Source organism: Mytilus trossulus, chromosome 11, assembly GCF_036588685.1.
Source record: "Mytilus trossulus isolate FHL-02 chromosome 11, PNRI_Mtr1.1.1.hap1, whole genome shotgun sequence".
Taxonomy (NCBI): Eukaryota; Metazoa; Mollusca; class Bivalvia; order Mytilida; family Mytilidae; genus Mytilus; species Mytilus trossulus.
Genome location: NC_086383.1, coordinates 46729613 through 46757215, shown reverse-complemented (window position 1 = coordinate 46757215; position 27603 = coordinate 46729613). Strand labels below are relative to the sequence as shown.

The following is a 27603-nucleotide window of genomic DNA, read 5'->3' as shown; positions in this document are numbered from 1 at the left end:
AAAACCACCTTATACTTACATAGCTGACCTTAGGCAAATGATAGGGTATGAGTTCTATTTGTTGTACATATTAAAGGTTTATAGTTGCTTACATCCATGTGTTGACCAAAATAGAAATTTGTCTCCTTGGCATTAGTACCAAATCTTAACTTTATATCAAAATGAAAATAGGCAGCCATAACTGTATCAGCATTTTTCTCTGACATATACGCAAAAATCAAGTTTAAAATTTATTTAAAAAACAAACAAACAATATTTACACAGTAATAGCTGATTGTTCTCCATCTTAAAATAACTGTCATTGTTTTAGTTGGGAACAACAACTTTCCATCTTAACAAAATGAAAGTCCTTGATCATTTTTTTATTCTCAAAACTCAGAAAGGCAACTTTTTATTAATTTTTGACAAATATACTTACTTATAATTTCAATAGCACTATATTTAACATAGCTAGGCAACAAATATGTTATAGCTACTGTAAAAAGACAAAAATGATATAAATGCTGTTTAATAGGATTGCTGCTTGAGTTTTTAATTCATTTAGTTAATGATATAAATGCTGTTTGGTTTGAAAAATATGATTGCAACTTGAGTTTTTATTTCATTTTGACATTTAGTTAATGATATAAATGCTGTTTGGTTTGAAAAATATGATTGCTGCTTGAGTTTTTATTTCATTTAGTTAAATGACAAAATATGAAAGTGTCTCATTACACTATCCACTGATTTATATCATAAATGCAGAAAATGCAAATAATCAATGTCCATATTAAAATCAATTATAATACACATTTTGTTTTGTTTTCACGTGCAAGAAACAAATGATTTACAGCCATTAAAATAAATTTCATCTGACCAGTTAAATTTCAAATTTTACATATAGTGAAGAGCTGAATTTTGTATCCAAATTAAATAAAAAAGTAAAAAGCACTGCATCATTTAAACTTGAAATTATATTACTTAATGCTAATTATCCAGTAATTTTTATGTAATATTTGTTGTGAACTGTATTATTGAAAAGTTTGACAGCCAAACAGACAAATTTGTTTAAATCAGTGTTGACTACTATAATTTAGTCATAACAGGCAGAATATGAAAAGATATCTGAAAATAAGTTTAACTCTTCTAAAAAAAATATTAGTTGTGCATCTTACAATATTCATACAGTTCTCATTTATATCATGTATATAATAGACACTGAAGATCATTGTAATATTAGTTTTTCAACAAACAAAATTCTTCTTCTTATTTAAGTAATTTTGATTGCTCATTGAAATTTGCATTTTGAAGAACAAATGTTTCTTCTACCTGACAATCACCATTTATATTATTCTTATGCCTTTATTTCTATTAATTTACATTACTACAGTAATCATTAGTAAAATGATTCATCAAGTAGCAAAAAGTCAAAATAAGTTTTGGGTAATGTGCCTTTCTAAAAAAAATAACCCTTTAATTATCCCAATATTTTAAAAATGACACTTTTAAGAAATAGTGAAAAAATACAATTAAAAATTTCTTCAAGACATTCTCCAGAATAAAACATGTAACATTAACAAAATTCTGTATATAGAAACATCAATATTATCCCTGATTTTAGTTTTGTTACAATAAAAGAACACTGTATTTGTCAATTAATTTATACACAAAACATAGAACCAACATGGAACCAACTGGTCTTAATCTTTTCCTGTCTGTTTCATCTCTATCTGTCCACAGGTAACTGTCATTGGCATTACAGTTGTATTATGGTTACTTGTTTCCATCTCAGGTAACTTCATCTTTAATACAAACCAGGTTGTATAGTTTATATACCTAAATGTTTTCAATTCTTTGTTTTCTTATTATGTCTATTTTTCCTATCTATAAATTTTTTCATGTCTTTATCTTCAATCAAATCACTCAGTTCTATCTGTTTGTCATTCCCACAACCACCAACAGGACATCTAAAAATACATAGTTAACATATACTTATTACTGCATAATATCCAAAACCACATCTAAAATCGCATAGTAAAAACTAACAGAACATTTCAAGTTCATAGTGAACACTTATTACTGTTGTAACCATTACCCATAGGACATCTAAAATTACATAGTAAACACTTATTACTGTTGTAACCATTACCCATAGGACATCTAATATTACATAGTAACACTTATTACTGTTGTAACCATTACCCATAGGACATATAAAACTACATAGTAAACACTTATTACTGTTGTAACCATTACCCATAGGACATCTAATATGAAATAGTAACACTTATTACTGTTGTAACCATTACCCATAGGACATCTAAAATTACATAGTAACACTTATTACTGTTGTAACCATTACCCATAGGACATCTAATATTACATAGTAACACTTATTACTGTTGTAACCGTTACCCATAGGACATCTAATATTACATAGTAACACTTATTACTGTTGTAACCATTACCCATAGGACATCTAATATGACATAGTAACACTTATTACTGTTGTAACCATTACCCATAGGACATCTAAAATTACATAGTAAACACTTATTACTGTTGTAACCATTAGCCATAGGACATCTAAAATTACATAGTAAACACTCATTACTGTTGTAACCATTAGCCAAAGGACATCTAAAACTACATAGTAAACACTTATTACTGTTGTAACCATTAGCCATAGGACATCTAATATTACATAGTAACACTTATTACTGTTGTAACCATTACCCATAGGACATCTAAAACTACATAGTAAACACTTATTACTGTTGTAACCATTACCCATAGGACATCTAAAACTACATAGTAAACACTTATTACTGTTGTAACCATTACCCATAGGACATCTAATATTACATAGTAACACTTATTACTGTTGTAACCATTACCCATAGGACATCTAAAATTACATAGTAAACACTCATTACTGTTGTAACCATTAGCCAAAGGACATCTAAAACTACATAGTAAACACTTATTACTGTTGTAACCATTAGCCATAGGACATCTAATATTACATAGTAACACTTATTACTGTTGTAACCATTACCCATAGTACATCTAAAACTACATAGTAAACACTTATTACTGTTGTAACCATTACCCATAGGACATCTAAAACTACATAGTAAACACTTATTACTGTTGTAACCATTACCCATAGGACATCTAATATTACATAGTAACACTTATTACTGTTGTAACCATTACCCATAGGACATCTAAAATTACATAGTAAACACTCATTACTGTTGTAACCATTAGCCAAAGGACATCTAAAACTACATAGTAAACACTTATTACTGTTGTAACCATTACCCATAGGACATATAAAACTACATAGTAAACACTTATTACTGTTATAACCATTACCCATAGGACATCTAAAACTACATAGTAAACACTTATTACTGTTGTAACCATTACCCATAGGACATCTAATATTACATAGTAACACTTATTACTGTTGTAACCATTACCCATAGGACATCTAAATCTACATAGTAAACACTTATTACTGTTGTAACCATTATCCATAGGACATCTAATATTACATAGTAACACTTATTACTGTTGTAACCATTACCCATAGGACATATAAAACTACATAGTAAACACTTATTACTGTTGTAACCATTAGCCAAAGGACATCTAAAACTACATAGTAAACACTTATTACTGTTGTAACCATTACCCATAGGACATCTAAAATTACATAGTAAACACTTATTACTGTTGTAACCATTACCCATAGGACATCTAAAATTACATAGTAAACACTTATTACTGTTGTAACCATTACCCATAGGACATCTAAAATTACATAGTAAACACTTATTACTGTTGTAACCATTACCCATAGGACATCTAAAATTACATAGTAAACACTTATTACTGTTGTAACCATTACCCATAGGACATCTAAAATTACATAGTAAACACTTATTACTGTTGTAACCATTACCCATAGGACATCTAAAATTACATAGTAAACACTTATTACTGTTGTAACCATTACCCATAGGACATCTAATATTACATAGTAACACTTATTACTGTTGTAACCATTACCCATAGGACATCTAAAATTACATAGTAAACACTCATTACTGTTGTAACCATTAGCCAAAGGACATCTAAAACTACATAGTAAACACTTATTACTGTTGTAACCATTACCCATAGGACATCTAAAACTACGTAGTAAACACTTATTACTGTTGTAACCATTACCCATAGGACATCTAAAACTACATAGTAAACACTTATTACTGTTGTAACGTAGCCATAGGACATCTAAAATTACATAGTACGGTAAACACTTATTACTGTTGTAACCATTAGCCATAGGACATCTAAAATTACATAGTAACACTTATTACTGTTGTAACCATTAGCCATAGGACATCTAAAATTACATAGTAAACACTTATTACTGTTGTAACCATTACCCATAGGACATCTAAAATTACATAGTAAACACTTATTACTGTTGTAACCATTACCCATAGGACATCTAATATGAAATAGTAACACTTATTACTGTTGTAACCATTACCCATAGGACATCTAAAATTACATAGTAACACTTATTACTGTTGTAACCATTAGCCATAGGACATCTCAAACTACATAGTAAACACTTATTACTGTTGTAACCATTAGCCATAGGACATCTAAAATTACATAGTAAACACTTATTACTGTTGTAACCATTACCCATAGGACATATAAAACTACATAGTAAACACTTATTACTGTTGTAACCATTACCCATAGGACATCTAATATGAAATAGTAACACTTATTACTGTTGTAACCATTACCCATAGGACATCTAAAATTACATAGTAACACTTATTACTGTTGTAACCATTACCCATAGGACATCTAAAATTACATAGTAAACACTTATTACTGTTGTAACCATTAGCCATAGGACATCTTAAACTACATAGTACGGTAAACACTTATTACTGTTTTATAACCAACAGTACCTGTCTTAAGATTAACTGTGAACATATCAAAATCAATACATCATACCACATCTTATAACTATCTAAACATGGCTGTCATACGATAGGAGCCTGTAGATCAGTGGGTGTTGTGGATTGCAGTATATCATATTTGTTTTTCTATCTACCCGGTATACTGTTTTGCACATAAATATTGTGACAATGGACATGATTTTATTGATTCATGAAACATCTTTAACAATATATAATGCATAGTTTTTTTGCATGTATTTTCCCAACCATGGAAAATTATACACAGTGAAAATTTAACCTGCCCATTTTGTCATCAAATCGTGAAAAAAAACCCATTTATAGTATACGACTGACCATTTTCTACACAACATGGGTGAAAAAATACAACTTTCAAAAACTTTCTTTGTTTTTATATGGATGTAGTAAAATAATTCGTACATAACAGCGTTATAGGTATTAGAAAAATCAACAGAAGTGAGGCAAAATATTTCATATCTTTTATTTTGAGTCAAATAATAAAATCTTAGCCAAAACGTAGAACTTTGTCTTAAATTTTTGCTTAAAGGGAAACTTCGCAAAAAAATCAAAAATTGATGTTATGTCCATTCTGTATAAAAATGCTCAAATTTATAAATATTAAAGTTTTATTACGCAAGATAAGAGATCACCATTGATTTTAAATTTTGAGTATCACTTCTCTGCGTTCCGCCATTTTGTTACCTTGTCCGAATAAAATCACGATATGTCTATAAACCACAAAGAAACAAAACTACAGTAACCGATGTAGTCGTAATTACGTGTCGATATCTTGTCAATCGTACGGTTGTTTTATCTGACTAACTTACTTGATACGGAAAATGTTCTTTTTTTTTTTAATAACCATATAGTCTGTTATTTTTAAACTGTTAATATTGGAATTAGTTAAAAAGTCAAAGTTCAAATCATAAATAAGTGTTCCGTGAAAATTGTTTTCGAAAATCTAATTCGTTCATAATTCTTTAAAGTAATATACTTTATTCAAATAAATTAGAATCTTCGCTCCACTGATCACCCGCATGGCCAAAGGTATTACTCCCAAAGGTATTGTGAGGGGTGTAAGGTGACACGTCCAGGTTTTCAAGTGATTTCCTGTCGGGCTTGCAAGTTCATGCATCGTTTCACTTCTGTAGGTATTGATCAGTGTACTCGGCCGATAACTTATAACTTTCCATTTTGAACTATCAGGTGCATGTATAATATACATCTCTGTCTTGCGTGTCCGAAAGTGATATAATATACTAGTCATTACTTAACTCATACGCTTGTTTATAAATAAAATTTCTGGTGTAAAGAATATTATTTATAAAAAAATATGATACCAAAAAAAAATTTGAAAATATACGAATCTATTTACATATTTTTTCCAAGGGTTAATTTGGGAAAATGTAATATATACTCGTTGTCAATAGTAAAGGACATATTGGATCATACCAGAATTGTTGATTAAAAAAATGTGCGCACTTGTCGACGATTCGTTTATACCCCCGGATAGAAAGTTTCGGAACTATAGCGAAAATTTTAAATATATAAAATTGAGAATGGAAATGGGGAATGTGTCAAAGAGAGCAGAAGGTCACCAACAGGTCTTCAATGTAGCGAGAAATTCCCGTACCCGGAAGCGTCCAATGTTCAATGTATACATGTATACACTGAACATAAAAAAGAAACATACATTTTTTGGCAAATTGGGGTAAAAGTTTTGTAAATAGACTAGTCCACGTATGCAAACAGTATGTAATCATCCAATTCGATAGACTATTGCATTCCAAAAGAAGAAGAAGGAGAGGACCAATTTGATTTCAATACAGGTCGATCTATAACTGGCTTTGGTTCATCTAAGTTATGAACATAGTAAAATCACAGATTTATATATCAATTAGATTGTTCTCGAATAAAGGAAAAAAATCGTCATCACCACAATTGTTCCGACATATGCAACTGGACGTACACTAATAATCCCCGAGGGATGTGAATATTTTCTAGGAAAGCTATTGAGTATTAAAGTTTCAAATCATTTTCGGGATTTATTTTCTTTCTTGATATTCAATGACAGCAAATTTAAAGAATAAACTGCTTGTCGGATATTTGTCCGCTTTAGGGGTATTCTTGCCAGTTGAACAGACTTATAATTACATTCAAAAATAGGGAAAGATGACATTAAATTCGTTGTCTTTTGTTTTTAAACATCTTTGGTCAAATAGTTATTAAGTATTATACGTTGTGAGACGAAGACTATTTTAATAAGGACGTCCCCGATTATGATTAAATTTGGTTGACGTTTTTCACAATTGATAAAGAATATCTATTCGTAATTTTTCGATTCCATTCCACGAAGACCTTAAATTTGCTGCCAATTTTTTAAAACCTCTCAAGTACAAAAGTATTTTTTCTTTATTCGTTTATATTATATTCCGCTACGGTAGAGTTATCTTCAGATAGTTCCAGTTATTAATTAATACATGTCTTTCAAAAGTCTAAATCTAAGTGTTCTCGTACATTTTTTTCGCCTAATAAAGACAAAAAAACTTTCTAAGTTCTCCTTTTTATTACACATAAATCAAGGAAAACAGCTGTATATCATTTCAATCTGACATATGAATTAAGTTTCCCGTCTTTTACCGAAAATTGTGTATTTCTTAGTAAATTAACTTATTTGAATTCAAATAAATAATAGCACCAAATATAATTAAACAATTCCACGGCGATCAATTTTTATTTGTCACCAACTTGAATATATATTTTAAATGTGTGTATCAATGCACCCTTGTTTTATAATTCACTGATCCGAATAGACAGTCACACCTGGCAAGATGTGCCTTAGAGGCGTGGTTAAATACCGAAGTGCAAATAACAATTTACCTTTCAACAAGCCATCTACGAGTATTGCCACAGAACCGTGGATACACACATCGTATCAACCAAGTCATAGCAGAGATAGTAAAAGGTCAATAAGAGTACACCGACATATTGTCTTTACAGATAATAGTACTTTACTTTGTTCACCTTATCAGTCCGAAAATGCATTAATTAAAAATAAATTTATAACTTTTTGTGTTGTCTACAAAAATAATTCGAATATATACGTTTAACATAGAAAATTTATCTCATGAATATGTACAATTGAACGTCTGCGTTTTATCTTCTTATTATCGGATGGTTATTAGATAAAGCATAAGTCATCTGCGCGCTTACGATTACGTTAAAATATAATTAAAAACCAAGACTTTTAATGATTGTATTTTAAATCCCGGCATGCAAAAACCAGGAGAAACGTCACGACCTACAGGAAGTCATTGATATTTTTTCATTAAATATTGAATTTCTCCTTTATTACTGCACATATAGCGATAAAACTTTGTGAATATATATATTATGTCATAATGAACATATTCAAACCATAAGTAAAAAATCGTGAATTTTCCCTTTAATTGTCCTTTGAACTGTCGATTTTTTGATTGGCAAGAGGGTGACATTAAAAAAAATTGTCACCCGCTCAACCATGTGATAGAGTAAATTAACACCCTTGTATTAGCCAATCAAAATATGGCATTTTAAAGTGAAGTATAATAATATATAAATAACACATAGCTGAGAGGGTGATAGAGCAGATTAGTACCCCGAGAAAACATTGTCAACTGCGGCGAAGCCAAGGTTGACAATGCCTTTTCGAGTGGTTCAAATCTGCTCTATCACCCTCTCAGCTATGTGTTATTTAATTTATTATACTGAATGTCCTATCATTATTGGCTTTTACAAATTACTTTTATTTTAAAAGTATTTTCTTTGACGTCACGTTCATAACAACGTTACGGGCATTAGAAAAAAACAACAAAATTCAAGCAAGATGTTTTATTTTATTTATTTTAACAGTCGATAATAAAATCTGAGCCAAAACGTAGAACTTAAGCATTGCATTTAATTCCTTGATGTGAATTCAATTCATTGTTCTTTGAATTATTGATTTCGGCTATGTCTAGATGAGAGGGTAACATTCAAAAAAATTGTCACCCGCTTAGCTATGTGATAGAGTAAATTGACACCCTCGTCTTAGCCAATCAAAATATGGCATTTTAACGTGAAGTATAATAAAATAAAATATTATTTAAACAAATGAATATGGACCTACTTTGCTTTGCGTCCTTTTGTTTTGATATAATGGCTGATTCCCTCTTTATCATAGTGATGACCACAATAAGAGTTTTTGACCGGATTAATCATATCTTTGCCAGTATATGGACAGCGTGTGTTGATCTCTGGCTGCGTCATGGCAATATCTTCATCAATCTGAGTGGATGTGGCTGGAGCAGCATACGATCCCTCTGAAACAAACAATTGTAGTCTCAAAAGTAATTGACAACCTAACAGTTTTTATTATCTTATTACTAAATGTCATTGTTAAATTAAAAGTGTTAAAAAATCAAAGAGAAAAAAGCATTAACTCAAGTGCAAAAAATTAACATGAATAAATTGTCGCTGCTGGTTTTTTTAGCAAACAATATTATTTTTTTTCTTTAAAAGACTCAGCATGATGATCAGAACAGATGAAAGTAAAGTTGATTTCTTATCTGTTTCACATTAAAACTTTACAGAAGGCACAAGTTGTTCATCATATATTCACAAGACTCTAAAACATATGTTATTAATATTAATACATAATGAGGACAAATAGCTGTGGGTTTGTAAACATACATGTGTAAACAAATCAAATCACAAACAGCTTTCTAAGATAAAACATTGTTAAACAAATGTAGATTTTATCACAAAAAGATCTCAAATAACATAAATAAGGAGTTTTAATTCAAAATTCAAACCTGTCACTAAAAATCAAAATTATTATCAATGACTTAAATATCTCAAAATAATATGAAAATAACTCGTTGAGTGCTGTATACGGTGCAGGAAATGCTTACCCTTCAGGAGCACCTGATTTCACTCCCGGTTTTTAGTGGAGTTCGTGTTGTTTCTTAATTATTATTTATAACTGTTGATGTAAATGTCCTTTGGTTGTGTGAGTCTTTGTTTACTCCTTGGTTTTGATTGTTATTGTCTTACTACTATCTGGCTGAGGCAAATTTTAAGGATGGATTTAAATCATATAAAATTCTTCATAATAGACCAAACTGAGTTAAAGATCCATTAGAACAGCTGGTAGTGAATTATCATTTTTAAAATCTTTAGCTATTACAGAAAAGATTGAACCACCACAGAACAAAGTGAAGGCACACATTAATTAAACTGTACAAACCACAGATTACACAATCTAAAATAGGCAAGTCAATGATTATTATATTTCTAATGGATACCAATCTTACTGCACTGTAGGATGCTCATTTCAACAACTCTTCAGTGATGTTCAAAGACAAATATTTGAAAATTAATAGGATTGTGTCAATTCATACATAAATGTATGACAATAAACCAGGGTTCGTAATACTTAGAAACAAGGGCTAAAAAAAAAAAGGGCACAATATTTGTGCAATAGATTTGTAAGATCTTTGACCACATTTATTTTGTGTCAGAAACATATAATATGTCCAAATTCTGACAGTATCAAACTTGAATATTGTGTCCAAATTTGCTCCAACTGTTCAGGGTGTGACCTCTTTGGTCGTATCGGGATGAGCTTAGCAAAGTAATTTATTTAAACTAGATACCCTTTTGATGATTGTGGCCAAGTTTTGCCTAATTTGTCTCTGACAGTAGTCATGGTAGTTTGAGAGGAGAAGATTGTTGTAAAAAATTACAAAAATTACGAAAAATTGTTAAAAATTAGCTATAAAGGGCAATAAGTCCTTAGGATATAAATTGACCATTTTGGCTATATGAAATTATTGGAAATCTATTTAACACAGGTCTATAAATCATTCATTTGCAAGCACAGAAAAATAATTATGCAAACGATAAAACTTTCTGATTTAGAAAATGAGATAAATGTTTATAGTCTTATTCGACAGGGTTCAATCAAATAAGATATACGTTATGTATATATTTATTTCATATAAAAAGTGAAAAAATCCTACAGAGTCCCTTTGATCAATCAACAAGTGAAACTGCGAGCTACTGCTCACTGATGATACCCCCGCCGCAAGTGGATAATATTAATAGTGTAAAAATATGCAAGTGTTCGGTAAACAGGAAGTTGTCAAGTGATCAATCTGAAAAAACATCACATGGTATAGCTGACTTAGATAAACCCTGAAACCAAATTTCAGAAATTCTTGTATTGTAGTTCCTGAGAAAAATGCGAAGAAAAATATTCATGGGACGGACGGACTGACTGACAGACTGACGGAAGGACAGACAGAGGTAAAACAGTATACCCCCCCTTTTTTAAAGCGGGGGTATAATTACCTGGCTGCTGCATTTCATTAACTTTGTCAATAAGATCCACATATTTCTCATGCTTTGTCAGTTCTGCATCATTGTTTGCTTGCTTAAGTTCCAACAACTTATTATCTAATTCTTTCTCCAAATCCAAGGGCTCATTTTTCTTTGTTGCCTGAAAAGAAATATGTAATAGTTAATTATTTTCAAATTTATTTTAAACCCATGGCTCATTGTTTACATTGCACAAAGAAAATTAGATTTGGACCAACATTGTTGTACCTTTAAGCTAGATAACTAGACAGTAGATTCCCTAAAAAAATCAGCTTAAGTTTAGCTGACATTGCTTCGGTTGTTTCCAAGGAGAAAATGTTTTTAAAATTATGATGTTTACTGTTTACAGTTTATTTTCATCTCTCATATTATTAACGATAAAAATGTTTACCAATTTAGCGTAAATACATTTTTTTGTAACCCCCAAATCAGTTGTCAGCTTTGTCTGAAAATTTCAAGGCAGCTAGATCTTGACCTAAGAACATTTGTACCTAAAGACAGATTTGCTCTTAATGCTTTAGTTTTTGAGATACAAGCCAAATCCTGCACCTATGTCCTGTTTATCCATGGCGGTCATATTTTTTTTGACAAAGTAGAAAGAAAAAAACCTGTAAACTTTATATTAGATACCATAAGAATCTTTCAGCTTAAATTTTGTTGAAATTAGTTCAATAGTTTCAGAGAAGATCTTTGAAATAGTTTACACTGGACAAAGTGCTCACATTTCCTTTTAGAAAAGGTGAACTAAAAATGGAACACACTGGTCTTTATAACTAAAGTGTTTGTGAGCAATGAAGGATAAAGATACATTCATTTTGCATTGGAAGGCATTCTGTGAATCAGTTCAAATATTATTATGAACAAAGGAAGATAACTCCAATTTTGAATATTACTTTTAACAATAAGAGTGCTCATTGATACTTTTAGAACAGATTGAAGATTCATGCACCATGCCCAACTTATACATGTACTTGATAGGTATATAAAACTCGTCTAAACATCAACCCAACAATGTTAGATCTGTAAATTTGCTTTCGCAAATTTTTGGTTCTTCCCTCGCCGGGATTCGAACCCATGCTACTGTGATATCGTGACACCAAATCGCCTGCACTGCAGCTGTCCCGCTAGACCACACGACCACCTGGGCTCTCAAAAAAGAGCTTTCGCTGGCCTTATGTTACCTTTCCACGTCATTTTTAATCTAGCGGCGTACTACAGTACATGATATATAAGGCATGAAGATGTTATTGTTACAGATCAGCTAAATTATCTATAGTAAAGGATCCTACAAATTAATGTAATATACAGTCACAGAAAATAATTATATTTATAAGTACGTCTGAGTCAGTGACAACTCTACAACAGATGTATCCACTTGCACATTTAAATCATTCTGTAACTTTTTATACAATGTATGTGAGTATTTTTGATTGATTAATTTCTTGATTTTGTTCATAGATTGGATATATATCATGTATATAGAATGTTGCTATCAATGCACTATATTTTATTAATCTCAAAAGTGGTGATAAAGTTTTGACAATTGATAACTATCGAGTCAGCCACATAAGACTTATGAATGCAGGAATACCATTCTTACTTCAAAAAAGATTGCCTGATATGGAAGAAGAATAGATAGTACAAATGTAATGGCTATCACTGTCTTTAAAGACCAAGTGGATTGAATATAAAGTTGCCAGATGGTTCAACAAGCAGATAAGGATAATCATTATTCATTCTACGGAATATAACTCAGCACCTACAGTTGATTTGACACATTCTACAGCCTCCATAAACTGCTGAAGATCTCTTTCCATTCTAACATACTCCTTCATCACAGATCTCAGCTCATCTATTTGTTTCTCATTGTCTGAAAAATAATAAATCAGGTACTAAAATTAATTGCTTTATTTAGAAACAAGAATGTGTCCATAGACATAGTACACAGATGCCCCTCTTGCACTATCATTTTCTATGTTCAATGGACCCTGCATGGAACTGGGATTAAAACTCTAATTTGGCATTAAAATTAGAAAGAGCATATCATAGGGAACATAAGTTTTTAGGTTGATTCAACTTCAACTACCTTGACCAAAAACTTTAAACTGGAGCAGGATAGACAGACCAACAAACAAACAAACGGACAGACAAACAGACACACAGACCAGAAAACATAATGCCCCTCTACTATCCTAGGTTGGGCATAAACTAGAGGCTCTCAAGAGCCTGTATCACTCACCTGAAACAACCTGGGTTTTTGCATTCATATAAAAAAACAACATAAAATTTGGCTACAAAGGAACAACACTTGGCCACAATCTCATTAGGAAAGGAATATTAATGCTATGTTTGGTTTCATTCAATTCAGTGGTTCTCTAAAAGAAGAAATTTGTATGTATTTCCCATAGGGTCCTACATTAAACTAAGTCCCCACACTAGTGACCATCTAGGAAGTTGGATTTGCGACAAAGTAACAACACTTGGTCAGCATCTCATAAGGAACATTCATACTATGTTTGGTTTCAATCCATCCAGTGGTTCTCTAAAAGAAAACATTTGTATGTATTTCCCTTAGGGCTCTATGTAAAACTAAGTCCCCCGCTGGCAGCCATCTTGGATGATGGATAGGCTACAAAGTAAAAAAACACTTGCTCAGCACCTAATAAGGCACATTCATACTATGTTTGGTTTCATTCGATTCAGTGGTTCTCTAGAAGAAGTCATTTGTATGCATTTCCCATAGGGTCCTATGTTAAACTAAGTCCCCCGCTGGCAGCCATCTTGGATGATGGATCGGCTACAGAGTAACATCACTTGGTCAGCACCTCATAAGGAACATTCATGCCATGTTTGGTTAAATTCCATTCAGTAGTTCTTTAGAAGAAGTCATTTGTATGCATTTTCCATAGGGTCCTATGTTAAACTAAGTCCCCCCCCCCCCCCCCCCCCCCGCTGGCAGCAATCTTGGATGATGGATCTGCTACAAAGTAACAACACTTGGTCAGCACCCCATAAGGAACATTCATGCTATGTTTGCTTCCAATCTTTTCAGTGTTTCTCTAGAAAAAGTCATTTGTATGCATTTCCCGTAGGGTCCTATGTTAAACTAAGTCCCCCGCTTGCCGCCATCTTGGATGATAGATTGGCTACAAAGTAACAACACTTAGTCAGCACCCCATTAGGAACATTCATGCCATGTTTGGTTTCATTTGAGTAATTGGTTCTCTAGAAGAAGTCATTTGTATGCATTTCCCATAGGGTCCTATGTTTAACTAAGTCTCCCGCTGGCGGCCATCTTGGATGATGGATCGGCTACAAAGTAACAACACTTGGTCAGCACCTCTTTAGGAACATTCATGGTATGTTTGGTTTCATTTCATTCAGTGGTTCTCTAGAAGAAGTCATTTGTATGCATTTCCCATAGGGTTCCATGTTAAACTAAGTCCCCCGCTGGCGGCCATCTTGGATGATGGATCGGCTACAAAGTAACAACACTTGGTCAGCACCTCATAAGAAACATTCATGCCATGTTTGGTTACATTCCATTCAGTGGTTCTCTAGAAGAAGACATTTGTATGCATTTGCCATAGGGTCCTATGTTAAACTAAGTCCCCCGCTGGCGGCCATCTTGGATTATGGATCGGCTACAAAGTAACAACACTTGGTCAGCACCTCATAAGAAACATTCATGCCATGTTTGGTTTCATTCCATTCAGTGGTTGTCTAGAAGAAGTTCATAATGTAAAATGTTAACGAGGACGACGGACGCCAAGTGGTGAGAAAAGCTCACTTGGCCCTTCGGGCCAGGTGAGCTAAAAAAAGAATGTGTCCATAATAGTCTATTTTCTATATTCAATGGACAGTGCAATTGAGATAAAAACTCTTATTTGGCATTAAAATTAGAAAGATCATATCAAAGGGAACATGTGTACTAAAAACAAGTTGTTCTGACTTCAACTTCATCTAAACTATCTTGACCAAAAACTTTAACATGAAGTGGGACAAACGGACAACCGAACAGATGCACAGACCAGAAAACATAATGCCCCTCTTCTATTGTAGGTTGGACATAAAAAAGAACAAGGTGAGGTTTCGCAACAATTATAGCTGGCTTAACAAGGGCTACTTTATATATATATAGTGGGTTATTTTCTCAGGGAATAAATTTTCCCTCAATTTTGCAAATAGAACAAAATCACTAAAATAAATTCCGCCAAATTAAAAGTGTACATGCAAAAGTAATGATAAAAGTTTTGAATCCGCCAACATAATAAGTGCCAAAATATTTTGTATACCTTATACACTGAAAATCGTGACATTTTATGCACACGAAAATAACCAGCTATACAGTATTAGACTCATACATTTGTTTATACATGTAGTTGTTGTCATGGTTTGCACATCCTTCTTCAAGGAGAATATGTTTCTGGTGTAAAGGAGATCTATGGAATATTTGTTCCAACAGAAAGGGATATCATAGTATTAACAAGAATGTGTCCCAAATACACAGATGCCCAATTCGCACTATCATTTTCTATGTTCATTGGACTGTGAAAATGGGAGATAATCTTTTAATTTGGCATTGAAATAAGAAAGATCATAACTAAGGGAACATGTGTACTAAGTTTCAAGTTGATTGGACTTCAACTTCATAAAAAACTACCTCAACCAAAATCTTTAACCTGAAGCGTAACAGATGGAGGCCTCAGGACGAATGAATGAACAGACGGACAGATGTCAGAACTAACAAACAGACACACAGACCAGAAAACATTATGCCCATAAATGGGGCATAATTATAACAAAGTTTCAAGTTCTGTTAAATAGAACAAACATACATTTATACATGTATGACATGTTTACAAGGGGACAAAAGAAAGAAAATTGCAATTTTACACACAGATGATGATATAAAGTGAACCCAATAAGATATGAACCGACACCATGGTCACAAACTTAATTCACTAAAAGGTCACATTTAATGATGTTAGCTTAATTGCTTCTGTATGAATAATTATACATCAACCAAAACAAAGGCATCACTGCAAAAATATATATTTTTCTAGGCAAAATTTTGTCTGTGTAATCATGTTAATCATTATAGCTTTCAGATGACCTTCCAGCTGTGTCAGGTTTACTGTCAAATTGAATCATATTCAAATAGAAACTAGAAACTTCTGTTGGCATTATAATTAATGTGTGTAGTTAAAAATAGGCTAAAGCCGCTATGATTCCATGGTTGGCTTTGGCTATACTTTTTGTTCCTATTAGTTTACAAGCTCCTCATTCACAAAAAAAAGTTTTGGGTTTTCATGTATTTTGACCTTGATCATCACTGATGAGATATTTATCTACAAAATGCACAAAGTTGGTACTGTTAATGTTATGTGTAACTAGTAACTAAATATACGAGTATATCCGGTGGTGGATTATAGCAAGTCTGATTGTTACCTTTGTCATGTTCAACAAAGTCCATACCAACATCTAGCGTTGTCTCCATACCAACTTTGATGTATTCTTCAACAGTCTTCATAGACTTCATAGCCTGATCAACAACACCAAAGTGTGTTCTGGAAGACATCTTTAAACCAAGAATGTTAGATGCCAGCTATAATTACACTGTAAATTAAATGTATTTTATTAGGTCCATAATATTAATAATTATAAATTATACTTTAATTTAACATGTTTAAAGGCAAAAAAAACCATGCCAAAATGTATTGCAATGGAAAATGCAAAATATGGACGATACGTACATGTAACATGTGAAAACAGTCAGGGGTGCTTCTTAAACAAGTGATTTCAAAATGACTTCTTTGAGTGATTTTGGCTGTGAAATATTTAAAATTTTCGCACAGACTTTTCAAAATCACTGAAACAAGTAATTTCAGAAATTTCAGAAGTACCCTTGGAAACTTTTAAAAGCTTTAACGCACTGCTGAAACAGATATCCATAAATTAAAGGATAATTGATTTATGTAGGAAAATTAAAGAAAATTTGTGAAAATATGGAAAATCAATGAAATTAGCATTTGAAGATCAAAGAAAACACCAAAATCACTTAAATAGGTGATACATGTACATGTACCGGAATATAAAAAAATCACTGAAATAGGAGATAATGAAATCACTTGTTTAAGTAGCACCCCTGACTGGAAAACATGACAATACTATATATACTAAATATACATTTACATGTACTGTGATGTGTATTGTTGTTAAATCAATTATGTCTATCAACTGTCTTTAAATAGTCTTTAGAAGTGTCAACTAGGCACTATAATCTCTCTATATTTTTTGGATCACTCTGGTAATTTTATGTCGCTATTGTATATATATAACTCATTGGTATGTTTGTATTTACGACGTGGCACTGCAGAGAAAAATAAATAAATAAGTAAATAATTAAATAATTAATTAAATAAAAAAAAATAAAAAAATTAATAACTAATTAACCCTTATAAAACCGTAATTATCTATTTTGTGAACCTTCCAGTATCTTTAAAAAAAGACTCCTAACAAATGTTGAATATCTTCTATGTATGTATGTGATGTTTGTAATTTTCATTTTCTGTTGTTCATGTTGTTGCTAATAAAACTTCTGATTCAAGTGTTAGTTTTGATGTTATGAAGTAGAGTGCAGCAAATGTGCAGAGCGGAGTTTCTCTATAGCTTTGTCATAATTTTCACAATACAGTAGATAAGGGTCAACTGTTTCTATTTGTCCACAGCTGCATTTGTCGATGAGTGCTGCCATGGGCATATCATTGATTTGTACGAGTTCAAATTACAATATCCTGTTCCTAAACTAGTAGTTATCCGATATATTTCAGTTGACGTCTTTTGGAAGTGTAGTTTTTACATTTTGTTGAAAGGAATAATATCTTCTTCCTTTATCACTTGTGTCCCATCGGTTTTGCCATTTTAACATTACACTGTTTTTTGCTCCTTTTTGTATAACTTGTTTTGTAAATATCAGAATGCTTTGTATTTTTTTCTGCGTCCTGTGCTGCTTTTTTAGCTAGTTGGTCTGCTAGTTCATGATGGATCATTACCTTGTATATCACCGTGTCCAGGGGTTCATTGAATGGAAACAATGATTCCTTCTGATTTTAGTGCTAATATACCGATTTTAATATCATGAATAGTTTTCCCGTAATTATCTGATTTCCAATTTAAAGTTAAAATTCCAATTGCTGATTGGCTGTCAGAGAATTTTTTGATGGACTCAGTGTTTTTTCTGTTGTTTGGAATTATAAGATAATCTATTACCAGCTTGATAGCTACTAATTCCCTAATAAAATAGATTCTCTATTGGAAACTGGCTGTGTCAACTCTACATGTTCTGTGCTGTTTGATATTAAAATAGCTGCCCCAGCCCCACATGGAGATGATGGACCTGGGTTTATTTTGCAGGAGCCATCAGTGAAAGCTAATGTTGTATTATTTTTTAATTGATGTATTTTTTCCAAAATAAGTCTTTCCTTGAAGTGCCTGTTCCTCTGATCATGGAAGTAATATTGAAAGGAATAACATCGTCGTCACTTCAAAGGTTTCATCTGCGTTACCACCCATCTTTCGATAACTTGTTAATTGGTTCAATATCTGGCATCGAAGTTGATTCTCCGCATGTGATTGATCAAATCACTGACACTTATCGGTCATTTTCCTGTTCACAGAGAATTACGAACAGACAAGTTTGTGTCGTATATACGTGCGAAGTAACCCAAATAGTCCATTCGTTACATTCCGTTGATGTACGCTGCCGAATAGAGTCATTCATTTAATTTTTATTTTAGTCCCTTTTTCATATTTTTTGTTAGTTTGATCTTATTAGTTTAAACCGAAAGCTATCACATACGAAATTGGAAAACAAGGCTGGGTCATTTTCAATTTTGATATTTACAAACAAATAAAAAAAACATTTCCGTAAGTTAAGAAGATGATTGTACAAAAATTACGTTTGAACCCGCTTTATTAAATACGAAAAGTCTAAGTCTTTCGTGTATTAGTCAATTAAAATATTCACAATTCTAAACGGTTCTATCCTTCAATTCAAGTTCTTGTTTTTACTCTATGCATACGCTAATTTGTGTAAAAGTTATCGCTTTGTTATAATTTTTGCTGTAGCTTGTTATATTAATACAAACATTCCACAATAAACATTTTTTTTAAATATATAATCATGAAAATATTATCCCAATTTTAGTTGTCCAGTTTCAATAATGTAATCAATGACATTTATGACATATACATAAATTTAGAATTCTTGAAAGTAAATTTCCTTTTTTCCAATCTCGATAAACTTTGCACATTTCAACAGTAAAAAAAAATATGTCTACATTTGCCTACATTATTTTGTTAAACATCATGTGAAACCTGATTGATTCATCGGTATTTAACTGTTTAAATCGGGATCCGCTTTAACCGGAAAAGACTTTTAAAACAGTTTAAAACAAACGGTAAAAAGCAAAATTATTCTAAATCAAATACAATTTTCCATGATAAACTGCTGTAGTTTGAACAATTTTGTCCGTTTTTCAAGTTTTTTTTACATCATACGACTTCTAACTGAAGTCAGATGTTTTATATATATGATACAGCGTCACCTTCTTATTAATAAATCTCAGATTTCACACAGGTACTTTATAATTACCGGCCTCGATAAAATCATGTGACTGATAAGAAATTCCAGATGCCATTTTACAACCGCGGTATCACAGATAGTAACCAAAGGGGTCTTACAGCTGAGACTATAATTGGATAAAATCATATGACTTTAGTACAGAGCTCTGCAGGCTGTTAATACATGCTAATTAGTCGATGTTATTCCTTTTAAATATTACTTCCATACTCTGATCTAGACTTCGAACTTTCTAGATTTTTCCAATACTCTGGTGGTGATTTTGAGGCTGCTAACCCTTACTGTTACTGATTTAATACCCTGTGTGTGCACTGTCATGCCTGTATAACTATAGTCCAAATAATTATGACGTCTGGCAAGGCTATCTTAATTTTTTAGGAAGGCGTCCCAGAAAAATAAAATAAAATAGCCTTGCCAGACGTCATAATTATTTGGACTAGTATAATTATGAATGTACTGTAATAAATAGCTATGGTGACATATATACAGTCAGAGCTCAGACATAAACAAGTCGATTTTTGTTTTTGACTTAAATAAGTCGAAACATGTATTTATTATAAAAATTTAGTTTCAATTTTAGACTTATCTAAGTCAGAAAATGACAGACTTGCTTATGTATATTTATGTTGGTGAAAAAACTTAATGTTACTTTGTGGCCAAACTACACCACCTATGACAGCAAAAACCTGTATGAGAGTTCACAAGGACTTGAGCTATCAATATTTAATTATCTAATTGAACAACCTTACTAAACACAGATGTTTTTCCTCATTAAGTGTGATTCCAGGTGGTTGCATTGTAAGGTCAATTAACATTATCTCCGATTTTTTAGACTCTCATCCATATTTTTCTTTAAAAGACAAAGCATTGGCTTTCAATGTTGTCATTATTTGATTTAGATGCATGACCTCCTTATAAATATGCGTGGGTCTTGAAGTTAACCAATTTTGATCACTCATCGACTTGTAGGAGTCGATATTTGCAACTTTTTGATTCTGGTCAATTATTTCTTGTTTAACAATATTGGACTTATTCAAGTCGTAATTTGTCTGACATTAAAGGGAGACAAATCCTAAAACTTACAAGTTTAGACCTCTATGAGTTAAAAGCAGATTCAGACTTATTTATGTCTGAGCTCTGACTGATATAGTATATGTCACCATAGCTATTTATTACAGTACATTTATATACTAGTACTGCACTATACGTTGTGTGTACTATCTATTTACTACGTTCATTCATACATTCTTACATTCATTCATTCATTCATTGACGGACAGACTTTATTCTAAACATGCTAAACTGCTCTGCACGAAGTTATTATGCTTACAACCCCGTCACTTTTTCTAGCACTATAAATATGGTGAACTCGCACTAATGCGAGTTTCACACACTTTAGCACACACGCTACATAGGGACATCTTACTTTATTCCCTACTTTCAGGTAAGCACATTTTCTTTTAGGCCTTATCATGCAGTAGCTTATATCCAATTAATAGTTCAATTTATAAGGAAACTTCAAGTTAACATTTGAAATAAATGTTTATTATAATTATCTACTTTCAGTGTGAATAAATGGTTTTGCTACATCGTTATTCGTCACAATATTCAACGCCCTAATGATTAGACCAAGTGGCCATATTACCCTGTGACAAATTGGAGGTTCCACCGAGATTATTAAAAGCAATCCTATAATTACTTCATGCTGTACCATTATTGTTTGATGAAGTCCTTTGTCAGTTTTGTATTCGGCACAATATAGATGCCTGTCAACTTTACTCCGTTCGTCTCCACATTCCGTCAAGTAACAGTTTCTCAGTTTCACAACGAAAACAACGAAAACCTTTTGACGATAAAAATTATACATGCCGGCCTGATGTATTATTATCATGATTATGGAGAGTATATTTTTAATGTGTTCCGTGTGACAAGGTACGCAAAAGTATAATTACTACAGTGTATAGCGCATACCTTTATAGAAAGATTTGTGAATTGTTTCAATTAGTTTGAAATTAATGTTAGTTTCATGTGAAAATGTATAAATCTAGCTAACATATTACAAAGTTTGTGAATGTACTACATATGATGTGCTTATCAGTATATCCGTATAATATGTATTGATTGTGAAGTGAACTTCATTTATTATTTTGTTTTACTACGAACATGACGAATCTACTCAACCGTAGGATTGATTACGACTACCTATATATAAATGAGGATCAACTAGAACATGTAGAAAGTCACGTGTTCAAGATAAAGATAAACAGAGCAGTGTATTTCGTTTTACTATTCAGACTATACAAAGAAAATATAACAGTAAATTTGTTTTAAAATATTTGATTTTGTTTATGTATTGAAATTTATGAATATTTTATATATTATATATGGACCATAATTTGGTATTCGGCCTTTGGTTTCTTTTTGTATCATTTTTTATAAGTTCTAAAATTTTAACTTTTATTTTGTGGGTTGTGTTGCTGTTAAAATAGTATGAATGGAACAATTGAGTTTTTTGAGAAAAAAATAATACATTTTGATTCACCGTTTACGTGACATGAAACCAAACAGGAAACCAATCTTTATTTTCTTTATTTTGCACAATATAATTCAAAAGGCATAAATAAACACCATTACTAGTGTTACTTGCTTCATGTTAATATTTAAAATCTATTTTCAATGTTATATTAAAGTTTTTTTTAAACCTGACAGGAAACCATAAGAAACCGAAAGCATTTTTTTAGTTTTATTTTATTGCAAAATCTGCTTAAAATAATCTGAACAGTATACTTTTTCTTAAAATCCATCTTAAATGTAACAGTATTATAAAACTCCTAAATATGTGCTTGTTTTGAAAACAATTAGTACAATTTATTCAGAATTTTCCATATTTTCTCCATTGATACAGGATACCATAATCGTTGTATCTTGATATTTAAGCAAATAAATGTATTTATATTTGGTTTTGATATTCCAGTTATATACAATTTATTCCAAATCATTGGCAATGTAACATTCTTTAAATCCAGTAAAGAATTTTTTTTTTAACTTGGAATTAAAATCTTTAAATAGGCACAATGTGATTCTTATGACCTGTACACCATCTACATGGTTTCCACATTTTAAACTACTTTAGTGGGCTAAAATCAATAAAGTACTTCCTTTCAAGTCATGCATGGTAAAAGTTTACTTCTCGTTTGACAAGTTTATTGCGTTTCTGATAAGTGTTTGCAGAACATGAATAAAAAATATTAATTAAAAACTGTGACAAGATTCCAACTTTGTACATTCTAAGTGTAACGGTATATTAACATGTATTTGTTATTAAATTATATTTATTCACCTAAAATATCCAGTAATATTTACTGCTGAAGTTACATTTGTAAATCAATCCAACGAGCATTGGTACAACGGTAAGAGACGTAATTTCGATTGATTTTTCCAAGGACTTTTCACGTCATTATCGGGAAACGAAGTGTGTTCTAACGTCTGTCAACTATGAAATCGATTTTGTCAAGTCATTGGGCATTTATTTTCACACAGGATCGTATGTAACATTATGCACATAGGAAAAATAACAGACCACCAGCGCAATCTCTTTGACAATTGTATTTTCCTCTTTTAAACAAGACAAAACAAGTCTGCTAACATCCCGTTGGAAACAAAAATAATGTTTAGACCTAGTATTTCGTACATCCGGCCATAATGGCGTTATCACATGCTAGTCACGTGTTTCACGTATGACCGGAAATGGTTAGAACTTAAGGACAAAAACAATTTTAATAAATAACTGGACTTCTGTTTCGTGTGAAATGTAACGCATAACGACAACGTAATTTTCTTACTTAATTATTACGAAGATCAAAACAAGAATGTAAATCATCTCGGATTTACCTGTTTGAACATCTCGCGAGAGTTCATATTTGCATATTGTTTTTAAGAATTCTATTACAACAAAGCAGATTACATCATCTAAAAATTGCGTTATGAAATCGGACACAAAAATCACGCCACTGTTCTTACATCTGCTACATAAATACTTATAGTTCTCTGCATTTTCTTCTCACTATTCTTATTGGTCGATGTTCTTTGTTATTTGAAAGCAAAAGTTACGAATTTGCAGGTGACGATTATCTATAAATCAGTCAGCGTTATGCTCTTCGGAAGCAATAAGTAACGCAAGAAACGACACAAAAATACGGTTGTAGAATCTTTGAAATTCGTATATTTCAATTTTTTTTCTAGGGAAGAGTAGCATACACTTGTATGTTGATAAAAATAATGGCATCATTAGATGTAGTTGCAACTTTTCTTACAGTAATTCACATTTTATCACTTTTCTATAGTTATAGGAAACGGAGCCCAATAGCAAATTATGGTCCATATATCATTAACTCTTTTAACATATTTTTCAGTATATCTCAATAGTAACACAGCACTTCAATATCAAGTCTAGAACCCTGCACGATTCTGTTTCAAATTCTTTTGCACTTTGACCTTTGACATGTGAAAGGTGAGTAGTCATTATTCATGCTCATTTCATCATTTTCATTATTTCTGTTTGTATTGTCCTTGTATTTGTGTATATGTTTGTATTGTCCAAGTATTGTTACCTTGTCCTTGTATAGAACTGAATATTTTACTAAGACACAGTCCGCCCAGTTTGAATATTTATTAAGTATCATGGCTAGTAATAAATCCGCCGAGGAGGGCGAATTAGTCGAAAATTTGTCTAAAGCAGACATAGACAAAATGATTAAGTTCTTACATACACATACAGATTATAAAGTTATAGCGGGTCATGAACAAAGACACAGTACCCCAAAGGTGAAAACTGAAGGTATACCACCAAGGCCCCCTCCCCCTACACCCATAAGAGGGTCTAGTTTTTTACGTACGGGTGGGATCCAAGGTTTTGGAAATACGTCTAGTAGTTTCAGTGCATATCAGCGACCAAGATTCCCAATTTTTTCTGGTGAAGCTAAAAGTGAAGCGACTTTTGATGTTTGGATGTTTGAGGTTAAGGTTCATGTGGACCCTATGGCTAAAATGGCCGTATTTTCACCTCAAAATTTTCTCTGAGTACAGGCAAACCTGTGCATCTGGAAAAGTTTTAAAGCATAGCATGCCCTAGATAAATAGAATTCAAATGCATTGTATGATTTAGAAAATTCATAACTTAACTGGATTTTGCCGTACACTTTTTTTCGGCTCTGGAGAAGATGATAAAATTAACAAACAGTTGAGTTTACCTTGATATGGTACACTCAGGTACACAGTTTAAATAACCAATTATTGTCAGGTATCTATTGTCCATCTAATGTCCATGTCAATTAAAAATACTCACTTTAATTTTTACCTGTGGGGAAGTTCTCAAACCTGTTTCCCAACTTAGTTTATTTTGGCACCTTCTAAAGGAATGAAAAAAAGTGCACGACAAAATCCTGGTAAGTTTTTATTTTTCTAAAACATAATAGTTATCAAAAGTACCAGGATTATAATAAAACATACTTAAAATTCATTTATCTAGGGCATGCTATGCCTGAATTTTTTTACAGATGCACAGGTTTTTCTGTACTCAGAGTAAATTTTGAGGTGAAAATACGGCCATTTTAGCCATAGGGTCCACATGAACCTTAAGTGTGTTTTACGTGAAGGGAATTATTCTGATTCAGTTGTATTACAGTCTGTTAGAGGGTCATTGAAGGGTAAGGCACGAAGCCTGTTGTTGTCTTTATCTGAGCATGCCTCTCCTCAGCAAATACTTGATAAGTTAGAGGGTGTGTATGGTAATGTATATACTAGCGAAGCCTTACTTGAGAAGTTTTATAAGGAGACCCAACAACAAAATCAAAGTTATATGTGTCAAAATGTCAAAAGACAATTATGTTTGTGTAAGATGAATACAGTTTTTTACCTTATGTTTCTATAACTTGTGTTTTTCAACAATTTCTGTTGTTTGTACCCATGGTTAGATGCAGGGGAAATTTTGTAAATAAACTTGAAGAATGTACCGGAAACAGATTTTCCGTTTTGGCGGTAAAACTAAATACAGAAGCTAGTTCGGAGAAAATTTGCGGAGGTAGTACTGTTTACGTTTTTTTTTAAACATAATTTTCTCCTTCCACATCTTTTTCTGCATCATCATGCATGATCATTCATGTTCATATTCTTTTAATTTATACTTATTTGTATATCCTTCCAATTAGGAACACTATCAATATATCATATGGGCTTTATAATCAGCATATCTTTCATGTCTTAAAGTAAAACATGAACATGTTAAAAATTATATTAAAATCCAAGTATTTGTCTTTGTAGAAGTTGTCTATTAAAGTCTTACTGTATAAATCCTTGTATATCTTAAAAAAAGAAGACAGATCCATAAGTAATTATATAATAAAATATTTTTTTTATGTGTAACAGGGGAGCACAATCCCCTCTGGTCTACTAATGAAAGGAAACAATCACATCACATATATTGTGACTTAATCATGTTAAATGGTATATTTAAACAGGCCTGGGGCAGATTTAGGTGGGGGCATGGGGGGCGTACACCCTCCTGAAATACACCTTATCACGGCTGATACCAGAATATGTCCCGCTCGAACTATTGACGTCAAACAACAATTACTTTTCCATTGTGGCGTCAGATATTTTGTATTATTTTTATGACGTCAAGATTTTACGGGAACCCATGTGATGTCCAGTAATGGGAAACAAATAGCGATAAGGTGTATTGCAAAGCATGGGTTGTCTTCAGCTCAACAAAGTGCATGAAGTATGTGTTGATTCAACAAAAAGAATTCATCAAAGAAGTATATAAAACAGTAAGTTTAACAGAATCAACTTGATTACTAATTGACAAACCTACAGTCATGACAGTGTATCATCAGATCATAAGTTCTATAAATATCATAAACTTCAAAGGAAGTTGTCAAACGCAGTACAGTGTTTGACATGTTTGATGACAAATATCATAGGCTTTTAGTAGTTAAAGTAAAACAATTGTTACATTATAGTTGCGGTTTTATAAACTATTTCTTTGATAATCGAAGTTGCAACACATCCCCAACTCGCTTTCCCACATAGAACATTTTTGTAGAAGGTGAAAGGGCCCTGCCCACTGTCAGTCAGGGGTACTACTTATATACAAGTGTATTTTACTTACTTGAAGAAGTAAAAAAAAATATACACATATAAGTAAATTTGTAGGATACTTATACAAGTGAATTTTATTTACTTGTATAGGTAAAACAAAAATTGGCTGAGTTATGTCCCTTCGGCATTCAGATTTTTTTTACTTGTATAGTTAAAAAAATCAACCTTTCTTCTTTTCTTGAATTTTGAATATTTCTTTGCTCTAATAGAATTTGAAATTGTGTACCCTTTGCAGATGTCTTTACTAATCATTTAAGTGTAATTTCATGGACAATGAAAGTCCCATTTGTCTGTTATCTTCTTAACACTGCTCATTTACAAGCCCCAGAGGAGCAATTTTTGAAGGCCTTGCGCAAATATACAAGATCTTTGCTCAATCAGTTTCTTTGATGATATAATGAGATGAAA

At 32.0% G+C, this 27603-nt stretch overlaps 2 protein-coding genes across 7 annotated transcripts in view; one reads left to right on the top strand and one right to left on the bottom strand.

The window, feature by feature from the left end:
- Nucleotides 1-217: 217 nt before the first annotated feature.
- On the bottom strand, nt 218-26073 carry LOC134691211 (E3 SUMO-protein ligase NSE2-like). Of its 3 annotated transcripts, none has more exons than XM_063551556.1 (6): nt 25952-26073; nt 16845-17012; nt 13157-13263; nt 11367-11514; nt 9142-9334; nt 218-1946 (listed from the first exon to the last, which is right to left on the bottom strand). In XM_063551556.1, exons 2-6 carry the CDS (start codon nt 16972-16974, stop codon nt 1826-1828), a joined length of 699 nt encoding a protein of 232 aa, XP_063407626.1. In that variant the 5' UTR covers nt 16975-17012; nt 25952-26073; the 3' UTR covers nt 218-1825. The 3 variants fall into 3 exon arrangements, with proteins under 3 accessions (XP_063407626.1, XP_063407628.1, XP_063407629.1); XM_063551558.1 differs by having other exon boundaries at nt 16845-16974; nt 25952-26072; XM_063551559.1 differs by having other exon boundaries at nt 1850-1946; nt 9138-9334.
- Nucleotides 24524-27603, top strand: part of LOC134691209 (centromere protein O-like) — a 33868-nt gene continuing 30788 nt past the window's right edge. Inside the window, exon 1 of one of the 4 annotated variants that reach the window (XM_063551551.1) lies at nt 24524-24547. Coding sequence is in view for 2 of the 4 variants with exons in the window: in XM_063551546.1 (XP_063407616.1) it covers nt 26002-26116 (115 nt within the window). In the remaining 2 variants the exon portion in view is untranslated. Of the gene's footprint in view, nt 24548-25438; nt 25482-25966; nt 26117-26616; nt 26865-27603 lie in introns of those variants that run through there. The other 3 variants (XM_063551548.1, XM_063551546.1, XM_063551550.1) reach the window with 3 other exon arrangements.

Coding starts and splice junctions, on each gene's coding strand:
- LOC134691211 (XM_063551556.1), bottom strand. CDS start 16,974: ATGTCTTCCAGAACACACTTTGGTGTTGTTGATCAGGCTATGAAGTCT. Junction 13,264..16,844: donor CTTTGTTGAACATGACAAAG/GTAACAATCAGA, acceptor ATTATTTTTCAG/ACAATGAGAAACAAATAGAT. Junction 1,947..9,141: donor ACAAAAGGACGCAAAGCAAA/GTAGGTCCATAT, acceptor ATGTATTTTTAG/ATGTCCTGTTGGTGGTTGTG.